Raw genomic sequence first — 14398 nt, forward strand, 5'->3', positions numbered from 1 at the left:
ATTAATTGATACACCTGAAGGTCCTAGAATGGTCTCCCAACTTTATTTTTGGAGCGAGAAGAAGTTTCAGAGGTTGCTTCAAGTGGAAGAGCAACAGGGAGATAGCTGTATAACCTTCTCTTACTGTTGCTTGGCTTCTTCAAACGGAAGAAGGGACGAGGTCAATAATTTTACTCCTTCCTGTGCCTTCAAAACAGCTGCTTTTCGTTTTCAAAAACTCCATCTGCGGCTTCTTCAAGCATCTGTACTCATCCCCTCTACCTCTTCAGTGCCACTTGTGAAGACTCTGTTGAAACCCATGAGTAATTGTTGGTTGTGAGGAAACTGAATATTGTCTCATTTTATCTTGAGAAATCTGGGCTCAGCCTCCTCCCCACCCCCCCAATCTCAGTTGCTCATAACAGCATTTGTTGGGTAACCTAGAATCTGCCATATCATTTAACTGTCACCACTATCAAATCACCCTTTTTCTTTCTGCTAGATTGTAGGTCGTGAACAATGTACAGGGAGGTTTAACTCCCATGTACTTTGGACCCAGTAAGAATCAGCCCCCACCTACACACACACCTGGTACTGAAATTCATAAAAATGGTGGGATTCCCCCACTACAGGATTCATACTAAGCCTGTCTTCTAGTTTTGAGAAATAACAGATAGTTATAGGCAGGATTCTGTTAGTGGATTAATGTTTTGAAATGCCTCCCCCCTGGAAACTCACCTTCCTTGCTATCATCCAGCCACTAAGCAAAAACGTTTCTGTCCATCCTGGCTTTTAGCTGAAGTTTTATCCTTCCCTTTCATAGCAGTTTCTCCTTTTTTAATAGTTTACTTTTGTGTCTTGTGCCCGGGATCATTTAGTTACATTAGAATTCAGGCATTCTAAGATGGCTGGCGAGTTTCTTTGAAGTTGGCAACCGGTGTTTTCAAGCAGTGCTTTTAAGCAGGGACATCTATCAGGGGAGCTGAGCTTGGAATTAGTGTGCAAGTCAAAAAGAGTAAGTGTGTCTCTTTTTTGCTTGAAAGAGTTTGGTTTTTGTGTGGGGCTGTGTGAAGCTTGCTTCTAGCCCTTGGTTTGTATTCTGCTTTGGGGTCAGGGACAAATCTTCCTCCAGGCTAGGGATCCGGGAGATGTTTTTGTGTCATTTGTTTTGTTTGGTCATCTCAAAGATAGACCTGGATGGGACCTCCATCGTCATGTAGTCTACCTCACACATCCCCAGAGACCCAGGGTGTAGAGCATGAGGAACTCCTTGCCACTGCGAGGATTCTGATTTGGCTAACACAAAGCACTCAAAGCCAAGATGTTTTAAAAAATTCTTTAATTTCATTGAGAAGGAAACATTTCTCAATGATCAAAACAGCTTCAGCTAATAGAACTTATACTCATCTGATAAAAAACCAATGCTGTCCAAATCACGGTTAACCATAAAATAATAGCCTAATATAGTAGTAGCGTTGCCTATAGTTCTGAAGGAGTAAGCAAAAGCAAATAAACTTATCTGAAGGCCAAGTTTATTACATTACATAGTACGCAGTACATTACACAGTGCACAAAGTAACTTTTCGGTATGTAGTTACAGTTTATCAGTTCCAAGTTCTAGCAGACTATTAAACCCTCTCCACTGCCATAACTGCACTCATACATTGAAAGAGCTTCTAGCCCCCCTCCTCTGTATGAGACTTCCGTTAAACTGCCCAACTGCTGTGGGTAGAATGTTCACTCTCTGAAAATTCCTCCCAGCATGCAATCTCTTCAGGCAGGGTCTCTGGGGATGTGTGGGGTAATTGTGAATTTCCTGCACTGTACAGGGTGTTAGGCTACATGATGCTGGAGGTCCCGTCCAGGTCTATCTATGTTTCTACCCCATAGTTGTGGTAGGATGAGGGCAGCAGTGGCATAGTGGTTAAGAGCAGGTGTACTCTAATCTGGAAGAACCAGGTTTGATTCCCAGCTCTGCCGTTTGAGCTGTGGAGGCTTATCTGGGGAATTCAGATTAGCCTGTACACTCCCACACACGCCAGCTGGGTGACCTTCTGAGCTCTCTCAGCCCCACAGTTCTTCTGAGTCACAGTTCTTCGGAGCTCCCTCAGCCCCACCTACCTCACAGGGTGTTTGTTGTGAGGGGGGAAGGGAAAGGAGCTTGTAAGCTCCTTTGAGTCTCCTTACAGGAGAGAAAGGGGGGTATAAATCCAACTCCTCCTCCTCCTCCTCCTCTTCCTCTTCCTCTTCTTCTTCTTCTTCTTCTTCTTCTTCTTCTTCTTCTTCTTCTTCTTCTTCTTCTTCTTCTTCTTCTTCTTCTTCTTCTTCTTCTTCTTCTTCTTCTTCGTGTGTGGTGACGACCAGTGCTTTCAAACAGGGATTTGCAGTGAGAGAGAGAAGGGACTCAGTGAGAGAGTTTAAAGGGGGCAGCCCCCACAGCCAAAGTTTCTAGAAAAAAATACACGCTTTGTATCAGGGAGAGTGCCATATTGTCCTTCTCACTACAGAAGTTAATATGGACTCAGGTAAGCACCCCATTTTACCCCTAAACGGCTTAAGCAAGCAAACGAGTTAAGAAGTGAGAAAGCTTGCAGAGTCAGTGATTCAAGTACTTGGAATACAGAGAGTGGGTTCTGTGACAGGCATTGTGACCTCACAATGACTTGCTTGCCTAGATTGGTTGATAGTGCTGGGGAGGAGTCAGTGGTTGTGGGGCATGTAAGTGCCAGTGACGTTGGGAAATGTAGCAGTGGGGCTCAAGAGGAAGAGGACTTAATGGGCAGAAGGTTGAAAATCAGGATCTCAAAGGCAGCGCGTCTAGATCACATTCTCACTGGATGGACACAGATTAGGGGTTTCAATTCATGGACAAAAGAGGAAGGTCGATTCCGCACTTGCGTTATCAACCTAAGTTCGAGCTGCGTTCGACCTAAGTGCTCCGCACAACCACTGGGATCGACGTGGTTTTGTACCAGCTTCGCCCCATGTAACGGTCAAATTTCCGACTCCAGTTGGGAACTACTACTTTTTCAGGGAACCACGCTCGAACTCAGCTCGATTCCAGTAAAGTGCGGAATCTCTGGTGCCAGGAGTCCCCCATTCAGCCAATCACAGCTGAGTGTTTCAGGCATGCGTACAGCTGGCCAATCAAAAAATGCCACCTTCGTCCCTCCATTCCTGTGGCAGTTTTTTTTTTATAACGTGTGTGGGGATAGACGGAACATGACCATAGAACAGTAGCCAATCGGAACGGAGCAGCGAAGAGGCACAGGATGATTCCGCCCTCCGAGCTGGGATCAAGCTGGTTGCAGTGGGGAACAACAATGGCTTCGACCTAGGTCAGTACCCTTCTCAGGGAACTGGGTTGAACCTATTTTACTCATGTGCGGAATCGCCCATTGATAACTTTGACCCTGGAGATTTTTTTTTTTTGAGCAAACTGAACTTGTAGAAACGAGAGGGGTTTAACTTCAACCAAAAAGGAATCAGGCTGGTGGGACAGTAACAGGAAAGGTGTTCGGGACAACTCCTGCCACATTAGATGATCAGGCTGATATCGGTAGGTGCACAATAAGACTTGAGAAAGTGAGACCAGGCTGTGGAGGAGGGAAGTAGTCAGAGACAAATGACTGAGTGAGATGTGGATTGTTAGGGAAAAAATGTTACTGGTGTCTATTTGCCAGTGTCAGAAGTCTGAGCCAAGATTTTGGGAAATGGAGTGTTTGGTGCTAAATGACAATTTAGATACAATGTGGGTATAAGAAACATAATGGAATGGAAAGAATCAAGGGTACACTGTTATCCCTGGGTATACACAGGATAGGGAAGGACAGGGATAGGAAGTGGGCATACAGTCAAAAAAGCTGGAAAACAGGGAAATAAACTTCCCCACGGAACCACTCAGGGTGGAGATACTGGACCTTACTAGTTTCTTAAAAGGGCGGGGGTAGTATAAACCCCATCCAATCAAACCCTGGAGGCTGATATTGGAATAGAGGGGAAAAAATAAGGGAAGTGGCTTTAGCAGAAATCTTGTAATACTATGTGACTTCAACTAAGGACATAGGTAAGGGGGGTTCGCACCCCCAATTACATGTCTGAAACTCTGCCCCCCGTTTGTGGGTTTTTTGTATTTTTAGTGTTTTTTCAGTTTTTAGCCTGCAGGGGGCACAGTTTTTAGGCCAGCAGCACCAACATTTCAGGGATTTGTTGGGAGACTCTCCTGATGATACCATCCAGGTTTGGTGAGGTTTGGTTCAGGGGATCCAAAGTTATGGACTCCCAAAGGGGGAGTTCCCAACCCTCATTGTTTCCAATGGGAGCTAATAGGAGATGGGGGCTACACCTTTGAGGGTCCATAACTTTGGACCCCCTGACCAAATTTCACCAAAACTGGGTGGTATCATTAGGAGAGTCTCCTAAAGATACCCTGAAAGTTTGGTGGGCTAGCTTAACAATTGCACCCCTGACAGCAGGCACCCCCCAAATTTCCCCAGATTCTCCTTTAAAATCCACCCTCTTCAGAAAGGTAGAATCTGAGGTCCCCAGTTTAAACATTGAAAGTGATGCTGTTTCAGGGTGGGGGATAAGCCACCCCAAAACAGCATCACTTTCAATGTTGTTTTAACTGGGGACCCCAGATTCTCCCTTTAAGGTGGATTTAAATGGAGAATCTGGGCTCCCAAGTTTAAACACCATTGAAAGTGATGCTGTATGGGGGTGGATTCCAACATCACAGTGGCTGCCCATGGGTGTGGGGTGCAAAACTCTGATTTTGCACCAGGCTCCATTTTTCCTGGCTACACCTCTGCCCAGAGTGGAGGGCCGATGGGACTGCCGGCTGGGAGCCTAGCCAGTGGGGGCAGGGAGCAGGGGAGTCTGGTGTCCCTGGCTTCGGAGAGCTGCTTTTATATGCACTGAGGCTGGGGGCGGGGCTTGGGGAGGCCATAACTTTTGACTCCTTGAACCAAACCTCACAAAACCTGGGGGGTAGCATAAGGACAGTCTCCTGATGATACGCTGAAATGTTGGTGCTGATATGTCTAAAAATGCGCCCCCTGCAGGCACCAATGTCCTGGTGCAAAAAAAATTTGGTCGTGGTGGAGTGGCCGCCCATGGGGGGGGCATCCAACTCAGGCTTTGCCCAGGGCTACAGTTTGCCCAGGGCTGCCTTGTTACGCCCCTGCATTCATGGATGAAGAGATGAAGTGTTTGGATTTATACTCCCCCTTTCTCTCCTGTAAGAAGACTCAAGGTGGCTTACAAACTCCGTTCCCTCCCTCTCTCCACAACAGACACCTTGTGAGGCAGGTAGGGCTGAGAGAGTTCCAAAGAACTATGACTAGCTCAAGGTCACTCAGCAGGCATCATGTAGGAGCAGGGAAACAAAATCCAGTTAACCAGATGAGAGTCTGCCACTCATGCAGGGAAGTGGGGAATCAAGCACGGTTCTCCAGATTAGAATCCATCAGTGACTACCAGTCATGGTGATTTAAGGAAATCTTCCTCTCCAGAGGCAGTAAATACTGGGAATACAAGTGCCAGGAGGCAGCATCAGGAGAAGGTCTTCTCCTCTGTGCTGTGCAGTTGGCCTTCCAGAATAACTGGTTGACCAGTGTGTGAGACAGGATGCTGAGCTAGATGGACTGCTGGTCTGATCCAGCAAAGCTGTTCTTAGGTTGTGTTCTTCAGTTGTCGTCTTATGGTGCTTCTATACCATTTTAATGCTATTTTATCATATTTTATGCTGCTTTTAATGGATGTAGATTTTAAAGACTGCATAAAGTATGGTTCTTTGCTGATGGTGTTAATGTTGTTTTACTACGTCTGAGTTCTACTGTGGTGGTGATGTTTGTGTTTGTTTTTTATTAGTAACTGTTTTGAGCAGGTCTCTGAAAAGGTAGCATATAAGTCTTATAAATAAACAAATGTTCAAGATCCAAGCACTACACACAGAGAGACACAACCAGTTCACTCCCCCCCTTCCTTTCCTCTTGAGGAAATTGGAACTGACTATGGCCCCTTCCGCACACGCAAAATAATGCATTTTCAAACCACTTTTACAACTGTTTGCAAGTGGATTTTGCTATTCCACACAGCTTCAAAGAGCACTGAAAGCAGTTTGAAAGTGCATTATTCTGCTTGTGCGGAATGAGCCTATGTTTGGGGAGGAAGTCATCTTCTCTTGAACAAGATCAAGTTCCCTCATCTCCGAAAGAGATACCGGAGTGAGAAACCACCCAGGGCCATTCACTTGGGATTTAATTTCCAAGTAAATCTCCATAGGGACAGCAGGTATTAAAGCTTCTTGCCAGTCTCCAGCCTTACCATAAAACCACCAATAAGAAAAGGTGTTAATTTAAAGATCATACGCAATTTTCACAGAATTTATGTCCATCTGTCTCATCATTATTCAAGTCCATTTTGTCATCGAATGAACTTGGAATGGAAATGTAATTTCCCAAGACCGTTAACCATTGGGGTACATTAAATACAGACAAAATTAAGTGATTAATAATTTAGGCTGGGTCATGAATCTCTTCGCTTGATCGTAAAGGTCAGCTGTACTTCTGGAAATATTCATGAAAACAATACATTCTTCCATGGGGGGAAAAAGCCCTCTTGAATCTAATTACGGTTCAGCCGTCTATTCCCAAATTTATTTCTCCTTTCGCCCAGTTGCTGAGATCTTCCTGGTAGAAGTCACCTGCCATTCAGGCTGGCATTCAAGTTGGGCAGAAAATAACAACTTGGTTGAGTGGCTGTTTTAAAGCTTTTTATAAAGATTTTCTGTGACCGAAGCGGGAGGCTTTAGCAAGTAGACTCTGTGCTGTTTCCTTCTGCTTCCTCCAGAGGTAATTATCTTACTCCATCAATAGCACTGTCAGAAGCCCAGCGCATAATTCAGCTTTTAAATGAACAAGCCGTGTAATATTTCCTGCCTCCTAGTGGAATGTTATACAGGTCCCATTTCTCTCTGTCACCTGCTCACTGTTGATATATGCCCCATGGACAGACTCTGAATGCTGTCTTTTCCTGCTTTCCCATTACAGATGTTGGCTTCGGCTTGACACCTACTTCATCTGGAGTTTTATAGGACCCGCAACCTTGATAATTATGGTAAGAGTTTTTGACTTCCCCGTCCAGGCGCCTAACTTGAAATCTACCTGCATAATCTTGCCTCTCTTTAGCATATGTAGATTAGTTTTGGAAGGACAGCCATGGAAGGACACCAATGACAAATGTTTCATCTGAATGCAAAACCCCTGTGGAAATGATAGATGGGGGGAAAGAGGCAGGTTTCTGGCCTTCTGTTCATAGCAGTGAGACATGTGGAGTTTGCAGCGTGATGTGAATACGTCACCTGTGTTCCCCTGCCAGTGTTTTTCTGTGCAGGGAAACTGTTAGGTTGGAATCTGTCTCAGTAGTCCTCTTTCCACTGTTGAAAGGGAAGATATGATTCCTTGCAGAACTGACGAATCTTAACAGTGTCTCCACTGGACATGTCTGTCTCATCTGGGGAATCTGCACCGTTGCATCCGCCGATGCCAAAATCTTTCTGCATAACAGTGATGGCGAACCTTTTCAAGACCAAGTGCCCAAATTGCAACCCAAAACCCACTTATTTATTGCAAAGTGCCAACACTGCAATTTAACCTGAATACTGAGTGTTTAGTTTAGAAACGCCTCTCTAGCATCTCTGCCTCCTCTGTCTCTGCCCCCCCCCCTTTTGGGCAGCAGCCACCCGGAGCACAGACACCAGGCCTGCCAGCCGAGTCCTCCCTGCTCGCCGCGATGTGCGCAAGTTGTGTCCAGCGGCCCAGGCAAGCTTAGATGTGTGTGGGGGGGTGTGATTTTCCGGCCCCCCACATGACAAACTTTGTGTGCGCGTGCCCACAGAGAGGGCTCTGAGTGCCACCTCTGGCACGCGTGCCATAGGTTCGCCACCACTGCTGTATAGGATGAGGTGTGGAGCAGAAGAAAAGACAGCAGCATTTTGAGTTTTTGAGAGATAAACGGGCACGTGATGAAGAAGCTGACATAGTTCATTGAACTGGCAACCGGTCTGAAGTCAGGACCGATGTGGTTTCCCTTTCATACTGAGATTGGTGTTGTTCTGAACCCAGGCTTCTTAGCCTCAAAGAGAAATCTCCACAGAGTTGTGAGAATTGTCTGTTGAAACCATGAGGCCCGTGGCCTGTCATGGCTTATTGAATCTTGATGAAATCCAAAAGGTCTTTAATAGCAACGAAAAAATCCTCGGAACTCTCCGCTGAATGACGTGCAAAATAATGGCCTCGTCCCAAGCAGGCGTGTCCCAGCCTTGTTCTGGACCAATAGGCTTAGCAACCTTGACTTGTGCCCAGCATAGCCTCTGCTTCCTTCAGAAACCAAAACCAACTGGCATCTCTTCCTCAAAGTTGAAAGCCTCTTCGCTTTTTGTGCTTTTTGAAAGCAAGGGTGTCCCTTGGATGAAGGATGGAGGGACTCAACAGGAACAAAGAAAGGCCCGGGCAGAGTTGCTGGCAACGCAATCACATCTATTTCCAGCACACACTATAAGTAACGTCATCACATTGCTGGCAACACAGGTTGCCTCTGGTATTTGGGCAAAAATTCTATAGTAGAAGTCATTTTCACCATAGAGTTTTTGCCCAAATACCAGAGAATCCCTGTTTCAACAGTGATGTGATGACATCACCAGACGTTGCTTCACCACGTTACTAGGAGAGGCAGGCCTAGGCTTCCTTTTGCCACCCTTGACAGCGAGTGTGGAAGGGCCCCAGAACAAGGGATCCCCTTCCCTCAATGGGGGGACCCGATAAGCCTATGGAAAGCCTACCTTTGGCCTCCCAAATGGTTAAGTCTGAAGGCATGGCACATCGCTGATCAGCCCCTCACAAGCTAGGACAAATTTTCATGAGCTTGAGGGGCCAAACTTTTCCATCAGTTTTGGAGAAAAAGCCAATATTTTGACGGGGTTTGCCTTTTAAAATTACAGTGTTAATAGCTTTGAGGGCTCTGTGCCTCCTCCTGCCCTCCACCCAACTTTCCTGCTGCACAAGCACCATATTGGCACCGTACAGGTCAGGCGGCCACCCAGCAGAGGAAGCTCTTACTGGTGGCTCAGTCCCACTCATCGAGAGCGAGCTTCTATCCAGCAATAAGGAAGCTTTAGAGCTGGGGTGGCCAACCTATGGTGCTCCAGATGTTCGTGTACTACAGTTACCATCAGCCCCTGCCAGCATGGCCAATTGGTGGCAGGGGCTGATGGGAATTGTAGTCCATGAACATCTGGAGCACCATGGGTTGTTGCACTGTTGTCCATGGGGAATTCAGATGCAAAAAGTTCTTCTCTGAGTGTCGGGGTCGCTCTCCTGAGAAAACATGCCTTGGCACGGCTTCCAAAGTTGGTAATGCACCGTAAACATTTTGTTCTGCATTGTGGCTCAAAAGCAACAAAAACATGGGATGCATGAGAACATAAGATCATAAGAACAAGCCAGCTGGATCAGACCAGAGTCCCATCTAGTCCAGCTCTCTGCTACTCGCAATGGAGAAGAATGTCCAGTGTCCATGTCCCCCAACCTGGCTAGCACCATTGAGAGACAGCTCTGAGGTTCAGGACAGAGTTTGGCTACAGAGCATGGAACTGAGTAGATACGAAATACTAAAGAAACATACTTGATTTCCAATTGGATCGGGGCACTCCATCAATCTCTGCCCGATTAGCCCTGTTCCTGGGTTCAACGAGAAAAAGATGGAACAGCACAGTGGCGTGTATAGTGGTATGATACAGTGGTAGATGGTGCAGCTGGTGATACAGGCCACTAATCTGGCAGTGTGTATCAATGATGCACCCTGGGAGTAAGCTGTATGCCCAAGTTCTTGCAAAGTTAGGCATGCCTAAGTCCATTCCCGCTCCTTATTCTGCTAAAAGGCCATGCATTTTTCCCTCCCTGCTTTGAAGGGCTTGTACAAATGCCTTGCCTGACTAATGAGAAATTGCCATTGGCTTCCAGAAGCTCTCGAGAGTCAATGAATGAAAGGCCAGGGTGATGTTGTGATGACTTTGTTTTTTGCCTGGCACATAGAGAACTCGGCTTTCAATAACGGAAAGCTTCCTCCGTCTCGAGCGATTGAGTATTTTTGAATCTTTACCGAGTCTAAGAGGCTGTCTCTTCATCGCAGTGTGGGGTTTTTTTAACTATTGTTCTCTTTCCTGTCTATCCCATTCTGCTGCCTTTGAAAATGGCCACACACAGAGTTCCCCACACCGGTGTCACTGCTGTGCCTGAAGAGTCAGGATTAAATGATACTCCACAGAGACCCCCTGAAAAAACATGTCAGATTTTTAAACATCTGTTTTTCTATTAAAAAAGCCCTTGTTAAGACCAGTGTATCTGACATGGCGACATTGTGTCCTTCTGTGGATTCTCCTCTTTAAGTTCCCTTGCCAGACAAGATGTTTGGAAGCAAGCCTGCAAAACGAGCGAGACCTAATTTCGCACCATGTTTGGTTTGCCTTGAAGAACTGGTTCTTACGGAAGCAGTAAACCTGTACTTGGGCTGTCTCCACTCTTATTCTAATTACAAGTGAAGACTTGCCCAATTTAGTAGAGTTTCCGTTTGGCTGCTTATGGTGGGAGAACCTCCAGCAAATTGCAACTGTTGGCTGTCAATGGTCAGCTAATAGTGGGTAGAGATTGGAGCCAAATTGAGGAGGGCTCAATTAAAAAGAAAAACAAGGCCTCAAGCACTTAGCAGAAGTTCTGACCACAGAGTTCGTGGAGACTCCTAGAGCTACCCAGAAGTGACAAGGGTCGCTCTTGAAGCTTTATGGGGTGCTGCCCCCCCCCCATCCAACCACCTCACTGCCTGTCAACTCTTCGTTTTAGTGATGCTGTTGATTGTGCATAGAAAACTAGTATACCAGGAAAAGTGCAAGGCTAGGACCCAGTCTCCTGACATTTAATCTTCTAGGTATGCAGAAGCAATTCCCTCATACAAGACTGTACCTGCCCTTGAAGACAACCCTGAAACTACCAGTGGTCCAGAATGTGGCAGCCCGATTGCTGCTGGTGGGCCAGCCGCCGGGAACATTCGTTGCCCATTTTGAAACTGCTTCACTGGCTGCCAGACGCCGTTTCTGACTTAGGCTCATTCCGCACATGCAGAATAATGCACTTTCAAACTGCTTTCAGTGTTCTTTAAAGCTGTGCGGAATGGCAGAATCCACTTACAAACAGTTGTGAAAGTGGTTTGAAAATGCATTATTTTGTGTGTGCAGAAGGGGCCTTAGAGCTGAAGGTGCTGATGCTGACCTTGAGAGCCCTTCATGACTTGAGAGCGACCTATTTGGAGGACTGTTTGCTCCCATGTCCCTGTGTGCTAACTACAGTCTTCAGGCAGCCGTCTGTCGACTGTTGCGCCACCTGGAGTGGCCCATCTGGCATTGACCAGAGCCCGGGCCGTCTTCATTGTAGTTCCAGCTCTGTGGAAAGTGCTCCCTGAAGAGGTGAAGGGGGTCCCCCTCATTGGAGATCTTCAGGGAGCGCTGCAGGGCCTGTCTGTTAGACAGAGTTTTTAAGGTGGGGGTTGAATAGCAGGCATCTTTTAAGCGGGAAAGGGAATTTGGGGCTTGTTATTTTAACTTCCGTTTTAGCTGGGGATGTTTTAACTAATATTGTGTGCCACCTCGAACCAAGAGCAGAATATAAATATTTTAATATGTAAAGAACTTGCTGTGTAACTCTCTCTCCTTTTTTAAAAAAAATTCCAGCTGAACGTAATCTTCCTTGGGATTGCCCTGTACAAAATGTTCCATCATACGGCCATATTGAAGCCTGAATCTGGGTGCCTCGACAATATCAAGTAAGTGACAGTCCCTCCAACTTCCCCAGTCATTAATGGATTCCCACTGTGTTCCTCTTTGCACAGTCCATACTCTAGTCCAGTGGTGGCGAACCTTTGGCACTCCAGATGTTATGGACTACAATTCCCATCAGCACCTGACAGCATGGCCAATTGACCATGCTGGCAGGGGCTGATGGGAATTGTAGTCCATAACATCTGGAGTGCCAAAGGTTCACCACCACGGCTCTAATCCCATTATGGAAGAAAGAGCAGGGGCGCACAAGGTTCATCCGCTCACGATCCAGCAGTTTTTAGAAGTGATGGACCCGTTTCCGTTACATTGCTCTTCAGATGTTAAAGCTGCCACAAAGGGTGGGAACCACTTTTTTTGTAAGAAGGATTTGCCTGACTGGCAGCTGTGAATGAATAGCCAGCCAGATGGGCAGAGTCAACTGTGTAGGTCGGGCTAAAGCCATTCCTTAGGGAGACTGTGTGACCTGTTCCGGTGACGGCAGTGGCGGGATTCAGCCAGTTCGCACCAGTAGAACCGGTACCTAATGTTTTGTTGAGTTCAGAGAACTGGTTGTTAAAAGCAGCTTTCAGAGCCCCAGAGCACCCTCTCCCAGGGGAGTGAGGGGGCTTTCAGAGCAGTGGTGGGAAGGTCCCATTGCCCCCCTCCACCTCCACAAGAAGTTCCTCAGCAGCAGGTCAGTGGGTGGGTGGGTGGGGCGCGGGGGGGGGGAACCAGTTGTTAAATTATTAGAATCCCGCCACTGGGTGACGGCAACATTTTTGTGCAGCCCCCGACCATGTTCTTTGCTATATAAAGGTGTACTGAGGACCATATAGAGCGTGGAGGGGCATTTAAAGAGCCAGTGTCCAAATTAGGCACATTTAACATTCAGGGATTATTTTTAAGGGGCAAACTGGTCTTTGGGTTTATTGGGAAAGCTCCTGGTTGGGCCGCTACCAATGAGGAGCAAGCTAAACTGAGCAGTCATTTCTGGTATCATCACCACTAAACTGAGCTTGCTCCATGGTCACTTCCACGCCCCTGTCCACTCTGGCACAAACTTAATGTATCCTTCTGTGGCACAAGGCATTGTTGACATTGAAAGTGGAAGCGGATCCTTGGAGGTTCTTATTCATAAGGAATACTTCAGGAGAATACTTACACAGGGCTTTGGGGGGGGGCACAAGTGAGATCAAAGGCTGACCCAGCTTTGAGTGATGTCATACATCACACTCTGTTTTTCTTGCTTGGGGGCTTCATCTGCTCTGGGACGAAACAGTGCTTAGACTCAATTGGGTCCTGCCTCTCCCTTCCGCCCAGTCTTCTCCCAAAACAGAAGCACTTCCTCCAACAAGGGAAGACTTTTCTCGATCAGAAGAAGTCTTTTTCCCTTGAAGGAAAACTTTAGCGGAAGAGAGTCCAACCACACAACCTTTATTAGGTATTTAAAATGGAGCGTTACCAGACATTTATGAAGTACAAATCAAGAGTACATTTGAAACGCAGACAGAAAGACTGTATGTAGCAGTATACATTACTTAGAAAGTTCTGTCACTTGTAAAAGAAATTTTGCTCCTTTTTCCAAGAGCATGACATCTGTATTAACAGAAGCCCCACACAGAACTGTCAGAGTCTCTTTCAGATTTGTTGAGGGCCAGCCTGGGAGAGAAATTCCTAATACCCACATATCTCAGGCAGTCGAGTATAATGTGAGCAAGAGTCTCCACTTGGTTTTTACAGTGTGGACAAACTCGATCCTGGAGAGGGATGGATAAGTAACTACCCTTTGTAATGGCCGATGGGAAAGTATTGGATCTGGCCCTTGTGATAATCCATCTCTGTCGGGGTTCGGTTAATAATTCAAGAGCGTCTTTGATCAATGTACAGAAGTGGTGGCTATAGATTAAATTTTATTCAAAGATGTTCAATCTCTCTCCATCTCTTTCCCTCCTATTCGCAGCCTGTAGCGATAGGAATTTTATAAACGTTGACCATTAGTCGTCATTGACTGGGATAATTTATTGGTATTGATACAGATTTCAACTCTGGTTCTGTTGTATTTATATTATACTGTATTTGCAGATTGCTGGAAAGCCCTGAGTCCCTAAATTATATATTATGTGATAAGGAAACCAGGATGAAGGATGACTGGAGCTCACTTCAGACAGTCCTCCAAACCTTGGCTTGAAAGATTAGAAAAAAATGTGGGTGTGTGGGGTCTCTTCTCTGTTTACCTTCTTCCATGCTGCTCTTCGCTTCTCTGTGTGTGTCAGGTTTCCTGTTGAGCCATGTTTGTCATGAGTTTGATTTGACAAGCTGTACAGTTAGTGCTTTCTCTCCAAATCAGAGTGAAAAATCATGGTTTGAAATGGTTTTCTGATACTTGTTTTGGAGGCCAGGAGCTTACAAGAGGTTGCACATTCACCTGTCCCAATAACGGGTTAAAACTCAACAGGAAATGTAAAGGGAAACCATGCCTAAGAAGGCCACAGGTGGTCATAATGTAAAAGTATCACATTCCCATTAAATCCAATCCAATCAGATCATACA

The 14398-nt window shown here is 46.2% G+C and overlaps 1 protein-coding gene across 19 annotated transcripts in view; it reads left to right on the forward strand.

Annotated features, from left to right (window-relative positions):
• ADGRL3 (adhesion G protein-coupled receptor L3) overlaps positions 1 to 14398 on the forward strand; it is a 907827-nt gene that overhangs the window by 734696 nt on the left and 158733 nt on the right. For all 19 annotated transcript variants that reach the window (XM_048503336.1, XM_048503340.1, XM_048503323.1 and 16 more), the window contains 2 exons: positions 7032 to 7098; positions 11762 to 11853. In XM_048503336.1, coding sequence (XP_048359293.1) covers positions 7032 to 7098; positions 11762 to 11853 — 159 coding nt within the window. The remainder of the gene's footprint in view (positions 1 to 7031; positions 7099 to 11761; positions 11854 to 14398) is intronic.

Source organism: Sphaerodactylus townsendi, linkage group LG07 (assembly GCF_021028975.2).
Source record: "Sphaerodactylus townsendi isolate TG3544 linkage group LG07, MPM_Stown_v2.3, whole genome shotgun sequence".
In the NCBI taxonomy this organism is placed as follows: Eukaryota; Metazoa; Chordata; class Lepidosauria; order Squamata; family Sphaerodactylidae; genus Sphaerodactylus; species Sphaerodactylus townsendi.